The following is a 23,451-nucleotide window of genomic DNA, read 5'->3' on the forward strand; positions in this document are numbered from 1 at the left end:
AAAGAAATAACTAAGAATTGGAGGAAAAACATTTTTAGTTAACTGAAATAATACAAAGCAAGTCCTTTGCACACCTACGAAGGCGACAGGTGCGTAGGAGAAGACCAAACGAGGGCCCCAACGTACTGAAAGAAAAAACCCAAATGCAATTAAAAAAGTTTTAATGGGAATAAAAGATCCTAAAAGATAACCTGATGAAGGTCTAATAGACCGAAACGTTGTTATTCCCATTAAAACTTTTTAATTGCATTTGAAGAGTGTGCGGGAGTTTTATCTTTTAGTTAACTGAAATAAAAATAGAATTTGAGGCTTTGCAAAAGAAAAACGATGACTAACTGAAACTGTATTGTGTTAACAAAACTAAAACTAACCAAAATTATTGAGAAAATGTCCTTAGTGTTAGTCTTTGTCAATATCCAATATTTCAAAAAAACAACAACAACTATATTAACCTTGGTCTGTTGCTTTGCAACAAATTCATTGCCTTCATCCCCCATCTTCACGCGTCTTTGGAGGCTGGTTAGCTGAATGCACATGGCAGTACCATTCAAAGAGCTATGACAACCAGCATGAACTTATAGCTCTGGAAATGGCGCTGCCCTCTGCAACAAGAGTCTGTCTGCTGGTGTGCGATGCTGGTGACTGGAGGAAAAAACTGGTGCATGCATACTGGTGGAATAAATAGACAAAATCACACGCATGCACGCAAGCTCACTTGCGCCCACACACCCACCCACCCACCCACCCACACACACACCCACCCACCCAAACACACGCACAAACACAGCAAATTGTCACACCAGTCAATCATACACACGTACACACAACTAATAACATGCATATCCACGAATACTTGCTTGTGTGACAGCTTTCATTGCAAAGAAATGCACACCTCTGCAAGTAGTTAATAACAGCAAGGGCAAAGGCAAACTGTGCTGCAAGAAAGTGATAAATTAGGCCCAATATGAGGATATGAAGGTAAACAGAGAGTATGAGGTTTCCAGAGCCTCCACACCCATACAACAGGTTTCAGGGGAGGCCACAGCAGAGATGGGAGAATAGTCTGTGGAGAATAAATTAGAAAGACAGGACTATGATAGGAACACTCTGGACAGGAAGGCAGCAAGAGCAGAGCCAGCGCAAATTAAATTAGAAGTGGGAGTAAAAGGAAAGGCAAGTTTATTTAAAGTGCTTTACACAACACCATAAAAGCAATAAGACAAAGTACAAAATAAAAATGAAATGCTGCTTCTCCATGTTAGAGAAGCAGCATAGGCAGATGATAATGTTATGAATAGAGTGGGGAGAATCACAGAGCTCAGATAAAGCTATGGAAACTACGATAGATAAAGAAAGACATGTTGTAAAGGATGAAAGCACAAGGGGACTGAGTTCCTCTGTGACCACCGATCAGGCCGTATCTGATAAGAAAAAATGTCTCTGGTGATTCATTTTGTATCAACGAAGATGGTGGATTTGAATTTGCACATGTGTTAAATTAATTAAATTGGAGTTAAAGCAGCTGATCAAAAATGAATGAGTTAACTGTTTAGAACGTATCATGAATTAAATATAATAAAGGATTAGGGGAATTGTAGACACTCGGGTGGCAAAGGGTACCAGGGGTCTAAGGGGTTCGAACCCACCGGGGACCGCGGTGCATCTGGCTTGCTGAGGGTCAACATGAACACAATTGGCGACAAGTGTTTGGGGCGAGGGAAGCTGGGCAGGGAGGGTAATCTTTGTCGCTGAGCTAGCGACTCCTACTGGTTGGGGCGCCGCACTGTCAGCAGGGGGTGATGAACAGGAGGAATGCAGGCGCTACGTCCTCCTGGTGGGGGCTCCTCACAACAGCAGTAGAAAACCACAGAAATGTGTGAGAAGGAATTAATTGGCATAACGACTAAGTTAGGAGAAAATTAGTAAAACTAATTGACTACTCAAATGTTAGAAATGTATATTTATAAATTATAAAAATAAAAGTTTAGGGGCATACAAACATGGTTGTGAACAGCTGTCATCAAACAACTTCTAATTACAAATGTTCCACATGAGTGATTCTGAAGTAGACAAATGCTATGCTATTGCCATAATAAATTCCACTTCCATCTGTTCTTGACATACACACAGTTGTCTACAAACGCATGCCCACTTTCTCATTCACACTCAGAGTGGAAAAACGTACCGTTACAGGTGTATTTTTAACGTTTTCAGAGTGAAATTAACAGTGTACATACTCAAAATGGTACTACTGTACATTGCATTCACTGTATTTAAAAAGCAGACATGCCAAACACATCCGTAAGTATAATGTATGTAAGTAACCAAATACCCAGGACCATATGGCATTGCCTCACTTTTATTATTGTATTGTATTGTATATTTTGTTGTTTTTGTTTCATGTGTTGTCTATTTTTAAGTCTGCTTCTTGTGTTTAACTTTTCTTTTTGTTTATCTGCCTAATGACAGCTTTGGGACAGAAACAGCACAGAGGAGCCATGCGATTAGAGCCTCGTCTAACACTAGTGTGCCAACACTTATGAGCAACGCAACACACTGCTGTGAGCGGAGAAGGCATCAGCGAGGACTGAGAAACACTGAACAAATCCCCAAACAAAACCCAAGATGAAAACAGACAGCAGTGTTCCTGGTTCTTCAAAATGCTCCCATTTCTATTAGTGGAAGCCTCCTCCCACACTGACGCCCTGCATCTCTCTCTCTCTTTTACTTATTTAGATTTTTCCCTTCATCTCTCCTGTCAGTGCGGCAGGTAGTTGTTCTCTCTCTCGCTCGCTCTCACTGACTCTCATTCTCTCTCTGTCTGTGTGAGTGTGTGATGCTCTGTATCACTTTGTCTCTCCCTTTCTTCTCCTGTCTTTCTCTTTCTTCCTCACGGCACTTGGCCTCCGCTGCACTCTCTCCCCCTCTCTCTCTCTCTCTCCCTCTCCCTCTCTCTCTCTCCTCTCTCTCTTCTGTCATCATTGTTTTGCTAGCATTTCCTCCTGACTGCTCTTACCCCAGAGATGAGCTTGGATTTGACCTCTAAAACCCGGACTGGATTCTGACAGTTTGAGTGGAAGGCTGTTTTCCACGGTAAGATCACTGGATAAAAGAATAGCTCCGAGCTATGCTGTTCCCTCGTGGTGCCTTGCATGAGCACACACTGGCTCACGTGTTGTGACCATGCTGAGTATGAACGAGCACACTGGCCCCGCAGTAATGACCATGCAGAGTGTGAACCATGGCAATCTGGGAGCCTAAGTATTCAGGTACAACATCACTGATGATGTTATACATGTGGTTGAGTTTCAGCCATTCCCTACCCGTCCTGTATTAGGCAACAGGCCCACCTACTTGAATTCGTCACCTCCTGATGTTACTATGACCTTCAGAACCAGCCTGGTCGCACGAGAAAACATTGTCACAGTACGTTTTGCAGAAATGTACAGTGATAAAAAAAAATATCCCAAAAACGTTGCATGTGAACGTGGTGCACAGATGAGAACCATGTAGGGTCAATCGTTGATTTTACGTTTTACGTTTTACGCATACTAACGAACCCTAAACCTAACCCTAACCCCTAAACCTAACCATAAACCAAAAAGTTTAAATGCAACGAAAATGTAAAAAGTGAAAATGTAACGTTTTTGTGTCCCAGAAACGTTGTCAGACAATGTTTCCTCTGGCGATAGGGTTGTCAGAACACACTAAAAGTAGTCGCTGTCTTACAGCGCAGAATTCTGACCCCGCAAGCCCACTCTCTCACCCACCCCCACAAACCTCACTTGGTTGGGTTATAACTTTGTGACAAGCACGGGATGGGTCGGGCATTGGACGCGGGACAGCAGAAAAGAGAGCAGACCCTGAGCCATCTGGTGAGTCAGTGAGGTGCATCTGAACCCCATTAACCTCTGCCCCATTCCTTTCTCCATTTCCACTTACGTTTGTTTTCCCCAGTGGAGAAAACCATGGAAGCAGCCAACTGTGCTGTGAAAGCCAGGAAAAAAAAACGAATACTGTATATGTATACAAGTCTGATTACTTTTAATTGTTTGCATCTTTGGACAAATTAAGTTAACTTTTTTCTCGTATGACCTGCATTCATCTCCCCTCTAATCCCACCCTTACTTATTTCAATTTATTTTCCTTACTCCCTCTTTCCTCTGTTACCAGTCTGTCCAGCATCTTTACACTCAGCCACCTCATTCCATCAACTCAGTGACTTGACACTTGGCCAAGTGGGGAGAAGAAGCTAAATGATCTTGAGAGTTCCTCACAGCCTCTCACTGATGAATGCCTCTCTGTTAATTTCCATTTTAACTCTTAGACTGCCAATGACGAGATTTTGTGTTTTCAGTGTTTTCCACTAGATGGCGCTGTTTGCCAACCTGGGAGTCACCATTTGACTCCCAGAGAAGAAAAGCCGCAGCAAATCACGTGAATGCAAAATAAACAGCCCGTTCACTTCCTTGTTATTCGATTTGGAAAAATGACCTTTACTCTGTTTCTGTTGCTTTTTGGCGAAAACAACCTACATTCAACTGCCAACAACTATGGAACAGATGATCACGGCGCCACATTCCCCTCCCCCCCATTTCTACGAGAGTTGGATACGTATTTTAAAGCAAACGGGGGATCGATCATACTGGAGATAAATATTCTATGATTTTCCAAAGGTTAGTGAAAACACTCGAAAATCGCTGGCAGTGGCTTAGCAAATTATGTTTTATTTCTGACAGTCAACGAGTCAATAAGAACTTCACCATCAACTACAACACACACTATATATATATATATATATATATATATATATATATATATATATATAAAAAAAAGAGAGAGAGAGAGAGAGAGAGAGAAGAGAGAGAGAGAGAGAGAGGGATGGGACATTTCACAGACTGCGAGCAAAAAGGTCTACATCATTTCATATTTCACATCATGAAATAGTGCACAATGGCGTGTTCCCTTCCTGTCTTCCTTCCGGAATAATCAATGAATGCACTGTGGGCAACCTTTACCGTGTGAAAATAAATATACATAATAAATCATTACAAATCTTCTACCTAGTCATAGAAGATCATCAGAATAAAGGCTGTATAGGGTGTATGAGTGCATGTGTGTAGTACTATCGTCTGAACTATGTATTTGTAAGGCATTTCTTGAAAATCAATTACAGAAGTGGGTTGTCGTGCTGCAAAGTGCCCCTATTGGACAGCATCAGTGCTGGGAATCATATTATTGCTGGGGGATTGACAGCGTCTTTTCAAGAACTAGAGGGCATAGACACACGCACGCACGCACGCACGCACACACACACACTTGCACGCGCATCCATGCACGCACACATGGACTCATGAAAGCGCACACACAAGAAAGAAAGACAGAAAGAAAGAAACAAAGTAAGAAAGTAAGAAAGAAAGTAAGAAAGAAAGAAAGAATCTACATTCACAGCTCCTTTCATCTACGTATGTGGTCTAGTGTATGAGAAAAGTGTGCATATGATTTTGCTTTAATTTAATCGTCCTTCCATCCGTCCATTCATGTGTGAGTGGTAACAGTATGAAACTGGGGATAGAAGTGGTAATCGGCAGTATGTGTGTGTGTGTGTGTGTGTGTGTGTGTGTGTGTGTGTGTGTGTGTGTGTGTGTGTGTGTGTGTGTGTGTGTGTGTGTGTGTGTGTGTGTGTGTGTGTGTGTGTGTGTGTGTGTGCATAAAGCGGTGGACTCACTTGCGGGGCCCCTAGACAGACACTGGCCTGGTGTTGCAGAACCAGAGCAGCAGCTTGGAGGCAGAGGAGCACCCGCTGGACAGGCAGGAGGAAGACCAGGAGGAGCAACAGGAGGAGAGGAAAGGGGTGGAGGAGAAGGAAAAGGAAGGGGAGGAAGATGTAATTTGAAGAGAAACAGAGGGAAGAAGGGAAGAAGGAGGACATGGAAGAGGAGTGTGAGAAAGAAGAGGACGACGAATCGATTGAGGAATATGAATAGGGAGAAAAGGAAGTGGTAGGAGGAGGCATGGGAAGAGGAGGAGGAGGCGGCAGAGGAAGAGGTAGGAGAAGGAAGAGCAGGAGGCAGAGGAGGCGGTAGGAGGAGGAATAAAAGCAGAAGGGAGAGGTGGAGGGGAGGCAGAGAGACACAGAGGCAGGAGGAGAAGACAAGAAAGAAAAGGTGTGGAGGAAATGGGGAGAAAAAGTTAGAGGGGTGATAAAATGGAGCGATGAAAATAATAACAAATCAGCAACACAGGGACAGGGAGTGAAGGAGAGGTGAGGAGTGAGGGACGCAGATAGAGGTGGAGAAAGGGTGAGCAATGCGAGAAGAAAGACAGAGAGAGAGAGAGAGAGAGAGAGAGAGAGAGAGAGAGAGAGAGAGAGAGAGAGAGAGAGATAGAGAGAGAGAGAGAGAGAGAGAGAGATGGGAAAAACAAGGTTACTTCACACGCAGGTGATTCATTGGACAGAGAGCAAGACAATGCTTGTGATCATTGGCTGTGTGTGTGTGTGTGTGTGTGTGTGTGTGTGTGTGTGTGTGTGTGTGTGTGTGTGTGTGTGTGTGTGTGTGTGTGTGTGTGTGTGTGTGTGTGTGTGTGTGTGTGTGTGTGTGTGTGTATATGCCTGTGCATGTGTGCTAGGGGTTTTACAGAATTATCAAATATTATATATTCAACCAATCAAACTATCAACTATCTTACACTTCCACCGACTGCACATCGACGTAGAATATTCATTCATATTCATTTCTTATTATATTTGATTTTTTTTTTAAAGCAGTGGCAATATATCTACAGCATATAAGCAACTGCGGGACCTAATGTTTGGTGATGGTTCTCTTAATAAATTCATGGTTTATTTGTTTTCAAATCATTTCATACTGTACGTACGTGACGTTGTGACATCAGTGGGGGCGGGGCGCTAAAACAGCAGACATGCAGAGAAAAAGAGAAAAGGGCAGAAAAAACATGGCTCAACTCTCAATGTTGACTACAAAATCAACAGGGTGTTAATACTTTACTTACTGTTGGTGAGTTTATTATGATAGTTTAATAAGTAATGTAACTGGGGATGTTACATCTGGAGTAATCTCTCAAGACAGATTCAGAGCTCCGCAGCTGAATCTGTCAGGAGCTCCTGTTATAACGTGTATAGTTAGGAATGTTAGGAATGTACACAAAGACACGTGGACCGGAAGTGGAGGGCTGAGGGCGGGACCTAACGGCCAACATCCTGTTATCCACATTCTATTGGGAGGTCCCCCCAGAGTCAAATAAAAAAGAAACAGCAGAGGGCTCTGTTTTTTCCTCTTTTTTTTTTACTATGGGTGCCCAGATTGCATCTGGAGTAGCGTCTGGTGGTACAGTCAGTAGCTCAGTGATGCTGTACTCATTCCAGAGTGTATCTACAGTTTGGTAGGATGCACTGTAGATTTTGTTATGTGTTTCTTATTTAACGTCGATCTTGTATATCAAACAGTTTGAGCACGTAATCATAATGCATCATAGCTTTCTAACGACTGAAGGTGGACATAGATAGACTTGAACAATCATTTTCAGAGTTATTCCATGTTAAATAAATAGAATGAATGAGTCTTGATTTCCCTGCAAGCAGTAGTTGTTGCGCTGTTGTGCCTATGATCCCAGAGAAGCTGCTAGGGGTTTTGTCCAATCAGATCTCATAGCTCAATAGTAAATAGCCTCTTAGAGCCAATTGATGACTGTTATTTCACCAACCTCCAGAGCCAGTAGCCTGACAGAATACAGCAGCCCCAGCATACATTTTGTGTAAAATAGCCGATATACAAGCTCACAACATGTCGATGCAGATCGACTATTTGATAAAATAATTAAAACACCAACAAAGTTTAGGCATAAGGGGTAAGGCGGCGCGCAAGATAGCGCCCTTAATATCTTACTGTACCACGTCATGTGCTGTTTACATTTCTGACTAATAATGTATTGTCAATAAAATAAAATAAAAATCTGATTGCGCTAATATTAGCCTGCAAAATCAAGTCAAGTCGTCTTTATTTATATAGCACATTTTAAAAAAACAGCCGTTGACCCAAAGTGCTTTCCAATCAAGCATGACCAGCAACAACACCATAGCCATAGCAGAATGAAAAACAAGCAAAATTTAAACAAGCAACTCACAGTTGCCTAGCATGTGGTACAACAATCATTCAATAAATGCTGCCGCCCAAGTTCATATAAGCATCATAATCTGTTTTTAATGTCCGGAGACTCCTGTCCAGTACAGTCTTCAGACCTGCCTCCTGCAGGAGACTTGGCTCAGATCTGAACCCATTTGATTTGGCGTTAGAACCCATTGCGACCGCAAGCCCTTGCTGCAATTGACCCCAGGCAGGGTTCAAACCCACGACCTTCCGCATGAAAGGCGTATGCTCTAAAAGCTAAACTACTTCATATTGGCATGATAGATCAAATATAGCCTAGTCAGTCGAACTATCAATGGAGAATCAATGTGTTCACACTTTGTAATAAATACATTTGTGTTGGAACAGAGAGAGAGAGAGAGAGAGAGAGAGAGAGAGAGAGAGCACATGTCAGGAGTGGGGTCAGAGCTCCAACCTCAAAGTTTGCTTCCCCACCTTTGATCACATTTAGGCACCTATGACATTACAATCCGTTAAATCCTGGAGAGGAGAGAGGGAAAGGTCATGAGCCACACTCAAGCCAGGATGTTGCAATGAGGCTGACACACACACACACACACACACACACACACACACACACACACACACACACACACACACACACACACACACACACACACACACACACACACACACACACACACACACACACACACACACACACACACACACACGATCATCTGCCCCTGCGCTGCCTGGCTCTGCCCCTGTACTGTACTGTGCCCTTCCCTGTCCAGTCCAGTGTGCCCTGTTGTAACTTTGCCCAGTGTGTCTTCCTCCTGAGCTCCCCAGCGCCTCCCCTCTCCTCTTTGGACTCTGATTGCCTAGAGTGGACTCACCTGCGGGTGTCAGCCATGCTTAGTTGGCTAATGAGCCTCAAAGATTATACTGTCTATGACTGCTCTCTTTGCTGGATCACGTTGTTTGGTTTCCGTGTATTCACCCTTGTCCTGCCCTGTGAGGTGTACCTTATTTGCTATTATTTTAAGCGAAGTCTTGGTTTCCTGCGTTTACTTTCTAAAAAAACTTTGGGTCATTTTATCCAGTGGTGTGTTCTAGTTTTTTTTTGAAGGTATACTATGATTATTCCCTGCCTCCCACACGCACGGCATGCGCGCGTCTATAATTAATTAAATGTAAAAAATTCGCGCGCGTGTGCGGCCCACAAAAATATTGCATGTTGAAATTTTCCGCACGCTGCGCGCGCGTGTGTGTCTCGCGCTCTGTAATGTCTGTCTTGCTCTCGTTCTGTCTCTCGTACCACTCTCGGTTCCTTGTTTGTTTTTGTTGTTGGCGCTGCCTGTCTCACTCTTCCGGGGCTTTACCTGCTGGGGCCAGTGTTGCCATGTCCGCGTATTATAAGCGACTTTGGGCTTGTTTTTCTGTAAAGTTTTCTTGTAAAATGTTGGTCGTTGTGGGTTGCGTTTTTTTCGGGCTTGTTTCTAAAGTGTACTTGCTTAGGCTTGCTTAAAAAAATAGCGTAGGTTTTAAGTGCTCATGTGGCCTAAGTTGCTTCTTTTGGGCTTGTTTTCATAGAACTGGTTGCTTATTTCTCTCGCAAAATCTGGCAACACTGGCTGGTGAATGAAATCACAGAAGACTCGTCCCTAAACACACTCGCCCCGGGTCTAATCCGGCGGCCTCTGTCCGCGAAATGAATGGGGGCGAGTGTGTTTTGGGGCGAGCGTTCCAGTTACCACCGGAACGCTCGCCCAGAATCGTTTTTTTTTACTCTCTCTCGCTTTGCTGGCTGAGCCCTGAGCAGCACAGTGCACGTTAACGCCAGTCAGTCAGCGCCGTCAGTTAGCGTATCAGAGCGTATCAGCGTCTCAGGTACGCTGTTTTGAACAGTTTTTGAAGGTGTACGGTGGCGACGAAAAAAAATCTCAAGGTGTACGACGTACACAGCATCTGACGGTAGAACCCACCACTGATTTTATCGTCTACTCAGGCTTTTGTGAGCCCCCCAGACCGTTTTTAAGTTGCTTGATTTAGTATTTAGATATTTGATCATCATTTTATCAGACACGCCCCCTTCCTATACAAACCCATTATAACTTCAAACTCCATTTTTAACATGTTAGATTCATCAATATCTAACATCTAAATACTAAATCAAGCAACTTAAAAACGGTCTGGGGGGCTCACAAAAGCCTGAGTAGACGATAAAATTACCAAAAGTTTTTTTGAAAGTGAAATACTCCTTTAAGTTGAGTTTCTGCATATGTTTCCAAAAACACCCGGGTTCCTGACACTTTTGTATCTCATTTTGGTTGCATTCTGCACCTAGAAATGTGTGTTGTTTATGAAATAGGTGCACTGACATAGTTTGCTTGTCATTTTAAATGCACTTTGTGTGTCATCACAAAGTGCACCTATATTGCACAATTATGGGCAAATAATGGGAGGACATATTATAAGTAGATAGGTTTAAGGGAGAATTGCACAAATAGTGGCAGGAAATACAGTACGATAAGTGCGGTTGATTATGAATTGCACTGGATTAATAGAGCCTTACAAGTTCATTTGTTTCAATTTGTACAAGGTTAATTAACAATGAGGATTTTACCGTGTGCGATATCCTGGCAAGTCAAGCTCCTTGCAACTCCAGCCATAAAATAGACAATTTATACTGATGTCATCTGTGATACAAGCAGTGTTGGAACTAACACTTAACAAACTACAGACAGAGATTCCGTGCATTTATTGTAAGATTGTCACCCCAAATTTGGTTTCTCCTAGCTGGAGTTGCATTATGTTCCTCCAAGTCTTACGGTACTGTATTACTTAATTGCAAGACGTTGTGAGCTTGTAGATCAGCTATTTCCACAATATTTATCTATGGAACAACAGAGTCAAACAAAATGTAATGCCTCAACTCCTACAATTCCAAGTGCTTGTCAGGGTGGGGGGTCCACAGTTCAAATATGATTATTTTGGGGGGTTGTGGCCTGAAAAGGTTGAGAACCACTGATTTAATTAATCAATTTCGACATTACTGAATTGAGCTTTTCTTATTATTCCTGAGCTGGTTGAGGACTCTAAATTTCATCCAAATTGGAATTCACACGTTAACTCAACGACCTGCCATTCACTTCATTGAACGCAGGTCACTGAATTGAGTACTTCATTAGTATTCAAATTGCGCGTCATAGCACAGCAAAATCTTGAATCTTCAATACTGTTTGTGTCTTCAATGCCAAGTTAATACTATTCTGTAATAGATACAGGAATGCTAGCAGTTAACACTGCTATTATATCTGATAAGCCTAACCAGCATTTATTTATAACAATCCTTGCACTATTCTATGGTAATAATCCATGCTTTGCATTGAAAATGCATCTAAGGCTAAAAGCAGCTCCGAAGTGGTGGACTTACAGGGTGATCAACATTAGAAACAGTAGAAAATCAGTACAAAGCATATTGTAAATTTGTAATTGTACTCAGTGTTACTGTGAAACTGGGCCAGAGTGGGCCTGGCCGAGTTTGTGCGGGGCATAAACGCGCGGGAAGCGCAGGCATTTTTTTTTACATTAATTAATTATATACGTGCACGCGCGCGTGCCGTGCGTGTGGGAGGAACTAGGGAGGGAATAGTTATAATATACCCTCCAAATAAATCACAGTACCCTTTAAGCTCCATTTAAAATGCAGAATGAGACTATAAAGTAGGCGCATGCACTGATTGTGTAATTAGCTGCTGCTGCCTCAGTAAATCGGACGATAATTTCATGCACCCTGAGAGCGTAAATTGCACTAAAGGCAAACAGCAATTTGTTGTGTGCCTTTGATATACAGACAATTGGGCCTGATTGAATATATTTTTGGAAAAGCACAGGACAGTCTGACAGATTAATCTGGATGCTAACTTCAGTACAGAGCGTTTTCTTACAGCGTGGTCCCACAGAGGTGAGCCGTCTATACAGTACACAAACTGCACAGTATAAGCTCATGCTCATGTTAGTCCGTGAGCCAGGGGGGTTGGTCATTACCATCTGAGGGGATTAATGCTCATAGTGATTTTTGTCAAGGTATGCATGTCTAGAGTTAGAAAATATGTGATAGCCTTGCACCAATGGTAGCTTTATGGGTGCTATCATGCATTTGATGTTATAACACTAGGTGAAAATTACATGGGTCAATATATGAAAACATACTATTAACCCCCCCCAAAAAAATATACAAAAGGTTTTTCAATTGGTTCTGGTACGTCTAGGCATGCTTAAGAACATACAAAAAAATCTAGGAAATTATATTTCTCGTAAAGCCATAACTTTCAAGATGGCGTCCAATATGACTGCCAGGAGCTTAAATGGCTTTATGATACTGTTCAACCTAGAAAGGTGTTTTTTGTGTCTAAACACAACACACACACACACACACACACACACACACACACACACACACACACACACACACACACACACACACACAGTGGGAAGGCCGGCAGTACCAAATCTGATGCTTTCCAAATAAAATGTAATGAGCATGACCCGAATCTATCTCTATTCCTGATACAAATCTACATGCCTGGAGTGGACATAGAAATGCCCAAACACGCATAACAAAAACTAACTGATGTGATGTTTGCAGATGCCAGTAGTGTGTGAGCACTGGCATCTGCGATATGGATGTACGTGCGGTCAATCGCAGTTGACAGTATCGCAGAGGCAGCGAGCCACACGGTATGTACCCAGGATGCCTCACTCACACAGCTTCCTGTTTGGATGTTTCTGTTTGGTTTTGTTTGGTTCTGCAGACAATGCACTCCAGACAGTCTACTACCACACACACACACACACACACACACACACACACACACACACACACACACACACACACACACACACACACACACACACACACACACACACACACACACACACACACACACACACACACACACACACACACACAGTACTCATACACACAGCTGTACCCGCACAGACACACAGGCTGACATAAACAAATGGATGGAGGAAATGCAAATCCACATACGCGCAGATAGAGACACGAAGACACAAATACAGATATAAATAAAACACACACAGGAACACAAATGTGGTAAATACACAGACACTCGGAGCACAGACTGGGTGTGTGGCATTGCTTCAGATCCATTATAGAGGAACCAAACAAACATTGTTCTTTTCCAACGGGAGGGAGGGAGTGATATCAGGAAGTTGATGAGTCGCCACATGCTCAGAGCGGATCTGTTAGGCAATCTAAACAACCATGGAGGTCAAATACCTTAACTCTATGAGCAGTATTTAGAGCGATCTATGGCACATGGTCTATAACGCAGGGCACAATTACGACGGGTGTGTGTCCAACTCCAATTGTTAATCCCCAGCCAGAGCTCAGAGGTCCGCTGACCTGCTGTTGCTGGTAGTTCCTAAAGCAAACAAAAAAGCAGTGGTGGCCGCGCTTTTGCTGCTGCCGCCCCCAGGTTCTGTAATAGCCTGCTTTCAGATTAGATCGGCACAGTCCATTGAGGTTTTTAATCCCTACTCAAGACTCACTTCTTCTCCCTTGCTTTTAATCACTTGTGAGTGTACATAACTACATACTTATGCATTTCCTTTTTGTCTTATGCATGCTGGTGCACGAGTATACTTTTAGCAAGTTTTTTAATGTTTGTTCATTCTGTGAAGCACTTTGGTCAATCTCTGGTTGTTTTAAACATGCTAAATAAATAAAGTTTGATTATTGATTGATTGATTGAATTGTGGTAGTTAAACGCCACATTACCTGAGCATGTAGGAAGAGAGAGGAAGAGAACAAAAATATTCCAAAGAGAAGTTTGAGCAACAGAAAAAGGAACGGAATAAGAGAGAGGGAGGGTGAGAGAGAAAGACAGACAGACAGAGAAACCACATCTGCCTGAGTGATCAGAATTGCACACCAACACTGTGTCTAGATTATGTCATAGCTAAACACAAGAACAGCTTATCAAATGTCTTGTAAAAGTATTCCATGTTACTTAATAGACTCTTTGATACTTCATATATTTAGTGATACCATGCTCCGAGGATATTAGATCGTAGAGTTTTACTGTAATTGAGTCATTGAGTCCACAGTAAAAATGCTATTCTCAACCAGGGCTGCTGTCATTTTATACCGATCCCCAAGAGAGTAAGCAAAACATGTTTTTTTCCCCGGAAGACCACAGGCTGAAGGCAAAATTCCTACTGGGCATGGATTATATAGTAAGGAATATAGAAACAAGTAAATATTGGTTTCTTTGGTTTTGATGTATGCTTTTTTAGCCCTGCTAGAGGTCAGTCGGTCACTACTGGCTGGATTGCCAAGGAATTAGCTGTGTACCTTCATGCTCCGCAGAGGGTGAACCCTACAGATTTTTGTGACCCCATGGTCTTTTCTATAGCACCTGCTTCAGTGAATATACAATAACCCCCCCCCCCCTCCCTTCAATTACAATCTGCCTTTAACAACAATTTTAAATCATTTTAAGTTGAATGCAGGGTAGTAAGGATGACAATGACAGTTGGTTTATGCCACTTTGGCCTGGTTAGTTATAAGGAGAAGAACAGCCTCTAGAGGCTGCTAGTGGGGCTCTTGTCTTGTTATACTATTATTACCACTACAGTATGAATCACATTTATTTAATTATCTAATTTACATTTTATGAACATAGAAATGACACATACTGTACCATCTAAAGTGACTATTTTAGTCTTTTTTCTTAAGAATCTTATGATTTTTTAATGTCTCAGAGCATGAGTACCCAGGAGGTAACTATGGTAACTGTCATTGCTACGACCATTTGCTTGGCCAGGAGCCTAGAAACAGAGATGGACATTCTCCAGCTAGACTCTGTGCAGTGTGTGTGTGTGTGTGTGTGTGTGTGTGTGTGTGTGTGTGTGTGTGTGTGTGTGTGTGTGTGTGTGTGTGTGTGTGTGTGTGTGTGTGTGTGTGTGTGTGTGTGTGTGTCTGTCTGTGTTTGTGCGTGTGTGTGTGTGTGTGTGTGTGTGTGTGTGTGTGTGTGTGTGTGTGTGCAACTGTGCGTGCACACTCATGTGTATGTGTGCACACATGTTTGATGTTAGTGTGTGTATGTGCGAGTTTACAGGTGTGTGAATCTCTGTGTGTATATAAACACATATTATGTGTTTACGCAGGAGAAACTGTAAGTCTGATAATCCCCAAAACAAACCAGCATGATGATGTGTGTGCATGTGCGGGTGCGTGCGCGCGTGCATGTGTGCGTGTTGGCTCCTTCGGTTATTGCCTCATATATCTGCCATATTAGCCTTGGAAGTGATGCATGAAGCTAAGTTGGTCCAAGAAACGACACCCTGCTGTGATAAAGTGCACCAAGTCCTCCCACTGTGTGTGTGTTTGTGTGTGATAACTTTAACTATGACTCCCGTTCCCTACACACAGCAAATAAAAGAGTGACGCACACCTATGTGCACACGTGTTTGTGTATGCGTCAATGTGTGTTCCTATTTTTTTATTGCTTAATTCCCCATACATACAGAAAACTAATCACACTACAGGTGTTGAGTAGGTGTATTTTTCAAGGCTTGCTCTTTCTACTTTAGTTTAGTTTCTTAGCACATTGTTATAAAAAATATAGAAACGATACATACTGTATCAAAGAAAACAAGTTACTGTGCGAGGAAAGGAATAACATTAATTCATTTAATTAAATTCATTAAATAACATATATTAAAAGTTCAATAATAACAATACAAAAGTGTAGAAGTTTACAAGAGGAGCAGCAGTGCAATAAAGAAATAAAAACACAAAAACTGCAGAAAAGAAAAAGACAAAAAAAAAAAGATTACACATCAGAACTAAATCAGATGGACGAAATGAGGAAGAAATTAGATGTTGTTTTAGATGTTTCTTAAATATTGGCAAGGATAGTGATGACTTAAGTGATGCATATAGAGAGCTCCACAACTGAGGGCCTCTGAAATTTGATGAAAGATTGATGTTTAGTATGACAAAAAGGTCAATTCAAATCATCTCTTTGCCTTCTCGGGGTCCGTAAGCCCCTCACAATTTCCGTTAAGCTCGTTCCATCAAAGGCTCATCTGAAGCTCACAGCCCAAATCCCGTACATCAATCAAAAACATCTAAAAGGACTCAGGTAGGTATATTGGCACAAAAAGGACCCAGACAGACGTGTACAACGGGTATTCTGACAAAGCCCCTGACATGTATATATACTGTATATATGGGCCCTATCTTGCACGCCGCCTTAACCCTTATGCCTAAACTTTCTAGGCATGTTTTACTATTTTGAAAAACATTTTAAAATAGTTCAAATGGCCGATCTACAAGCTCACAACATGTCGATGTAGACCGGCTATTTGAACTGTTTTAAAATGTTTTTCAAAATAGTAAAAAATGCCAAAAAGGTTTAGGCAAAAAGATTTCGGCATAAGGGGTATTTTTACAGTCAGCCTGTAAGAAGGAGTCTCCTGCTGAGATTGATAAGGTTTCCATGGCTGTTACGTAGGCTATTTTGGATGCACTAAAAGGTTTACGGTTTCCCGCTGTAAAGCCCTATTCACATAGGACTAGTATTAATAGTCCTGTCCAGTCCATGTGAATTAGAAGTTACCTCCCCACCCCCAGGTATGCGTTTCATCCTGCACATTTGCAAGGGATAAGAAAACTTAAAATGTTATTCAAATGTACTGACATTATCCCCCAGATGATTGGAAAATGCCATGGCTCTGCATGAAATGAACTTGTAAACAATTTTCCAACCCACGTTTTCCAATAAACTTCAATCTTCACAGAGACATTTTGGTAGCTTAGGCTGGCTTATGTGGGTTTATGAGCCGAGTGGGTGTCTGAAAAATCATGACGGTACGCATCAGTGTTTGACTTGGCATGGTTAATAACGTGATGATGTTTCACAAACTTGGACTTATCTATTCTTGCATGTAACTTACATCTAGCACTACATGTTTAGGTGTTTCAGCGTTTTACACGTGTCACGTGTGCTTCTGAAAGCATTTACAAAACATCACACAACAATGTGATTACTGTATGCTATAATAGAAAAACTGAGTGTTGATTTGCTTAGGGACTTAGCAAATCTTAGGGACAACGTGATATTTTCCCTTTTTTTAATTTCAATTTCACCACACATTCCATTATTTTACTTACAGTCACAGTCAAACAGTGGTGAATGACTGAAGATAATATCTGACAAAGTAGCAAAATGAAACTTGCATTTATAGACAGACGTTTTATTCATCCTCCTGTATGTGTTCCGCTTAGGGGTACAGCTGTGTGTTAAGACGGTATCAATGCAGCCGTTGGAGGGTTTAAAGTCCACTTCCACGCCCTGCTAATTGGTTTGGGACAGCCTTCAATATGGCCAAACCTCCATGTGAATGGAGCACAGGCAGAGTGGATAGGGCCGGGGTGTGTGCAATGACTGGAATGACATTGAGCCAAGGTATAATGCAATGCACACATTATAGTTGGTTATATTTTCTGATCACGTTTCACATGAAGACTTGGTTTAATCTTTTTAATGCTTATGGAAAAACTCTATTGAGCCTTAAAGAATAAACCAAGCTTGGCTCAGCAAGTCATTAAAACAAGTGAAATCATGAACCGTCTTGCCACACTTAAGACACACATCGAAACCCGGAGTGTTAATTTAACTGAGAGTGTTAAAAACTGGGCCCATTAGGATGACTGATTTACTGTGCGGATCAGTCAAGAATAAAAGACGATACACTTAAGCTCACTGCACCAGAGGATCTGTAAATGGTACAGTATAAGCAAATACTTGGTATAGCACCATGTCTGGAATGATGGAAAATGCTTATTAAGTCAAGCCATTGAAACAGTTCAGTATAAATCAAGTTGAATGGCATTTATAGGTTGTGCAGACTGCAGTCTGTGCACCAACACAAACATGAGCTGTACGCTCAGACATTCTCAGACCCTGGACTCTTGTCTAGACCACTGTTTCCCAAACAGTGGGTCGGGAGCCATCTTTGGGTCACGGACCAATTTTTATGGGTCGCAATTTTTATGGGTCCGTTTTCTAAATTAAAAAACATATATTATTTCAAAAGATTAAAAAACGTTTCAACAAAAAAATACCAACTTATCGTCAATTAAAAATAATTCCAACATTTTTCAAAAGTATACAAAATATAATTAAAAATCTAATATCTTTTTTAAAGTTTAAGTGAAAATAGCAGATCAACAAGCTTGTAGATCTGCTGTTTTTACTAGTGTGTCTCCCTGGCAAACATCTGATTTCTCTTTTGGGTCTTGAGCTAAAATGTACAGAACAATTGATCTAGAAGACTATGGTCCAGTCCACCATTCCTGCTCCCTCCCTCTCTCCCCCTCTCTCCTTCTCTCCCTCTCTCCCTCTCTCTCTCTCTCTCTTCACCTCTTGTGAAGTTTTGTGCTGCCATTTACTTACAGTATTGTGTTGACCATTCTTTTAATGTGCTTTTCTCTCCTGTCATCTCCTCTCCACCACCCTCCCTCCCCCCTCTCCTTTCCTCTTCGTCCCTCTCTTATTTCCTCTCGTCTCCTTTTCTCTTCTCCTGTTTCTTGTTGACTCCTTTCATCTCTCCTATTGCCCTCCTCTCCTCATCTCCTACGCCCCCTCTCTTCCTATCCTCTAAGGTCAGACAATGAAGCACTGCCTCTAGAATTCAGACCGTACTCTCAGCGTGCGTCATGCTTTAGATTAATAGCTCCTATACTACTGAGATTCCAGTGGGTTTAAGAAGTGTGTAGGTGTGTACGTGTGTGATGCTCACACATTCACACACTGTATGTGTGACTGACTGTGCATTGTGTATACAGTATGTATCTGCGTACAGAATACGAATGAATTTGTGCATGTATACTGTGTGTGTGTGTGTGTGTGTGTGTGTGTGTGTGTGTGTGTGTGTGTGTGTGTGTGCGCGCGCACGCGTGCATGTGTTTGTGATGGAGGTCGTTAATACTCCCTGGAGGACAATAAGAATACATCATATCCAACCCCCCCTTGTATCTCATCATAAGCTTGAAGCAATATGGATTTATATGGGTTTTTATACCACACTAGAATGTGTGTGTGCTGCTTTATATAACAAACAGTCAAAGCAGAATCCATCCTGTCTGACAGCACCTAGACTTTCAGACTTTGCCTTCAGGTTCCCACTTCAAATACCCTCTAGCCAAAACCAATACAGTACAAACACTCCTTCATCCGCTCAGCCATTTCACGGCTAAACTCCAGTAGGAAATAGCAATATCAGCTCAACCATCCAACCATGTTAGGTAAATATGGCTTTAAGTTAGTAGTACTTAAGGTGTTTGTGTTTAGCAACATTTTCTTTCTCTTTGATTGGTTGTCTCCCCCTGGATTAGATGGAGGAACACCAATCAAATATTACTTTCTGTCGTCTTCCCATCTCATCAGCTCACAAATTCATGAAATTGAAGGGATGTACTGTATGAATTCATGGGTAAAAGTAGGCATGTACGGTCCAGTACTCGGTACTACTAAAATATATAGCGCCGGTATGCAGTACCGGTAAGAGGGGACAGCAGCTGCCTGCCACATACAACCCGTCACGATCTACTAATGCTAGGTCAACATACTGTATAGTAAACAACAGTTTGTTTTCTTATAAATTACTTCAAACCACCACAGAACTGTGGGTTTTGAATCCGTACTAGAGAACGAAACTACTATGGAAACTACTATGGTCAAATTCTGATATGGTTCTGTGAGTTTCTGGTTGCTAGTCTATTCTTGCAAACTCTTCCAAGTTAAATGACAGACAAAATACGTTTTTTTTTTGTAGAGAAAGTTGAGCAGTGCAGAGTAAATGTAGGGTGGCATTTCTTCCTTGGTCTAGTGGGAATGTGCGTGCAAAGTTTCACAGCAATCGCACACTGCGTTCATGATTTGGGGCATTTTGTTCAAAACGGACTACTCCTGCAAACTTTGGAAGTCAATGTTAGCCAATCAGGATGGAATATGAAAAATCAGACAGATCCGTCATGATCATATGACTATGGAGACACTGTGTACCGATTTGTGTGATGTTTACGCAAAATCTGTAGGAGTGATATTTTTGTTTTTAAATCGCAAAAATCGTCCTCCTGGTGGCGCTATAACAGGCCAATGTGAAAATTTGGGCCAGAGGTTCTGCTCTGGCATCCAGGGAGATTAGCTATTCACAGACTGACAGATGGACGGACGGACGGACAGACGGACAGACGGACAGACAGGGGGCAAAACCAAGGCGCCAGCTTGAGATTTTTACATTGACTCCAATACGGAAGAGACAGTTCATATGAGAACATTTTGACGATAAAGTAGGTTAAATTGACGATAAAGTAGGTTATGCTCTAGGAGGGGTGGGATGATTTGATTGACAAGCTACACAACCAATAGCATTCATTCCCCACCCCCGCTTTTGATTGACAAGCTACCCAACCAATAATGGTCTGGTGTCATTCTGCAGGATATGACGCGATATGACGCGATATTGAAAGATGGCGGATTTGAAATTGCTGAACAATCGGCTTCATCTACGATCTGTAGAGTCTAGGGGCGTAACGCCGTCCATTCTTTTCAAGAGGGTTTAGGACCCATCCGTGGTGAAAGTTTTTCTTTCCGTCGTGAAAATGTGTCTTTCGCTGTGACGCCATGCTGTGGAAAACACGCCCATAGGCTAAGCTCTGCAGGACGTGCTGTGATTGGCTAGCGAGACACATGATGAAATTAACTTCAAACTTCGCAGACGCGCTGTGATTGGCTAGCGAGACGCATGATGAAATTAATAATAACGTAAAAAATGTAAGCGCGTCACTTCGCAGGACGTGCTGTGATTGGCTACCGAGATGCATGAAATTAATAACTCATAAATAGCACTGCTCACTTCACACTGGGTGTGATTTTTATACAGTCTATGGGCAAAACACGGCCACACCTTCAGCCTGGCGGAGACAATAATATAAAAGGAAAAATATATTTCCTTTAATCAACCCTCCTCTTTTTCATTTTCAGTAGAAAAAGTGCTCTAGGGCCTAGACCCCTTACTGCCTAGAGTCTAGGCAGTAAGGGGTGGACAGTGTGAACATAACCTAATAGATGAATTAATTAATAAAATTAAGATTGCTTTAGCTTGGGGCTTACACATATTCCTGTGAATAGGCTACTTACAGACAAACTTGCTTTCCTTATTATTAAATCAAACACACACACGCACGCACGCACGCACGCACGCACGCACGCACGCACGCACGCACGCACGCACACACACACACACACACACGCACACGCACACGCACACGCACACGCACACGCACACACACACACACACACACACACCAACCCGATCTCCAGAGATTACCGTAACATTGCACGGAACGAGTGCACTTCATTCCGTGGATAGCCGCCTCGGAACTCCCGAATTGCGTGCATATGGTACGGCGCTGCCTTTGTGACAAAACCATTTCGGAGGCGCGCAGTCACAGGCGAATTGTCACCCCGTGAAGGACCACCGAGGGAGCTAAGGCGACCGAGTTGCCGTCCTGAACGGTGTGACATTCGCCTGTGCCTACTCAGCGCCGTTTGAGTTATGTACCGATAGGCACAGAATCGTAAATTTTATTGTGCGGACTGCTCTGCTTCCGGGTTTTTCCGTGTTGCGACTGGTTACGCCCACCGTGGGACTCGCCGTACATATGCACGCAATTTGGGAGTTCCGAGGCGACTATCCACGGAATGAAGTGCACTCGTTCCGTGCAATGTTACGGTATTCTCTGGAGATCAGGCTGGGCTTACATGAGGCTTTGTACCTGTTTTCTCCATACATGGGCATGGTCACTTTGTCCTTAGGCCCCAGCCATAAAAGTCTGTCCCCCTTTCGTCCATACATGGGCATGTTTTGTACCTGTTTTCTCCATACATGGGCAAAAAACAGGTTTTGGTCACTTTGTCCCCAGCCATAAAAGTCTGTCCCCCTTTCGTCCATACATGGGCATGTTTTGTACCTGTTTTCTCCATACATGGGCAAAAAACAGGTTTTGGTCACTTTGTCCCCAGCCATAAAAGTCTGTCCCCCTTTCGTCCATACATGGGCATAGACACAGGCTGACACGTCATGTGAAGTCTGGGTCTGGCAGAACCAGGTCTCCTGGTCTTTTTTTTTTAGATGAAGATGAAGTTGCATGTTGAGGGGTCCCTATAGAACGCACCACCAAAAGTGTTTTCAATTGTGCCGTCTGCACCATCTGTCGTACAACCTGTAGATTTCTCGTGTCCTGACGGCTGCACCCCACGACTGACACATCCCTGGATAGGCAACCCAGCCTTGCGAAGATTTTCTAATCATTTATTCTGTAGCTGTCATGGCTGCCAGTTCCCACCTGATGTCGTGCGGGAGTTCAGACTGCTCCAGATTGTACTGAATAACTGCTAGCTTACATAACATCTTCAGACTTGGACTCAAGTCTAAGATAAACAGATCACTGGGTATGTCTCTAAAGAGGATGACACGATCTCCCACCATGCAACAGGACATACAACTAGTCCGAAATGGGCGTTTCCCCTTGGGCTCAACCTTCTTCCAGGAAAAGGTCTCTGGATTCAATTTCCACAGAGCATTGAAAATCTTCTTCAGGTGACTGTTTCTTCCACCAAATATGTACAGCTCTCCATTGTAAGCAAAGGCTGCAGGGCTCCAGCGTCCTTTTGGACGAAGCTGTGTAGAAGGCGTGCTCAGCCAGCAGTTGGTCTCTGTGTCAAACACTCTGATGTTGTAGTTTTCGTTCTGGTTCCCTGTTCCCCCAAATACAAACATCTTTGTCCCGATGATGTTTGCAGAGTGATTTGATGAAACAGGTGGCGGTATGCCTCTGGTGTTAATGAAAGACGTCATAGATATACATGACCTTCCCCAAAACACATGCTGAGTGGTCCCTCATCCCCTTTGGAATGGTCCCAGAAACCCCGGGCTTGACCCAACTGTGGGTGTCGACGTCAAATGCATAAAGCATGTTGGAGTCGTGCCCCCGGAAATATAGAGAGTCGCCATATTCCTCTATCTGAAAATTCACTAAACCGCCCCAGATGTAGACAATAATTTCTATCAGCACAGCTGTGTGGCTCACACAGTTGAAGGGAACCTCAGGTCGATGTTCTCCTCTTCCAGTTGTCACAGGAGGCAACTGAATCCATCTCAAAGACACTGTGTTGAAGACATGCACTGCAATCTGGTCCCTGTCATTCAAGTAACAGTACCCTCCAAAGGAGTA

At 42.7% G+C, this 23,451-nt stretch overlaps 1 protein-coding gene across 1 annotated transcript in view; it reads right to left on the reverse strand.

The window, feature by feature from the left end:
* The window catches only part of htr4 (5-hydroxytryptamine receptor 4), a 172,599-nt gene that overhangs the window by 21,206 nt on the left and 127,942 nt on the right, over window positions 1–23,451 (reverse strand). The window contains exons 7-8 of the mRNA XM_080415796.1: window positions 6,880–6,910; window positions 5,729–5,803 (exon numbers count right to left, since the gene is read on the reverse strand). Of these exons, the coding sequence (XP_080271922.1) occupies window positions 5,729–5,803; window positions 6,880–6,910 (106 nt within the window). The remainder of the gene's footprint in view (window positions 1–5,728; window positions 5,804–6,879; window positions 6,911–23,451) is intronic.

The sequence above is a fragment of the Gymnoscopelus braueri genome (genome assembly GCF_963280865.1).
Source record: "Gymnoscopelus braueri genome assembly, chromosome: 20".
Taxonomy (NCBI): Eukaryota; Metazoa; Chordata; class Actinopteri; order Myctophiformes; family Myctophidae; genus Gymnoscopelus; species Gymnoscopelus braueri.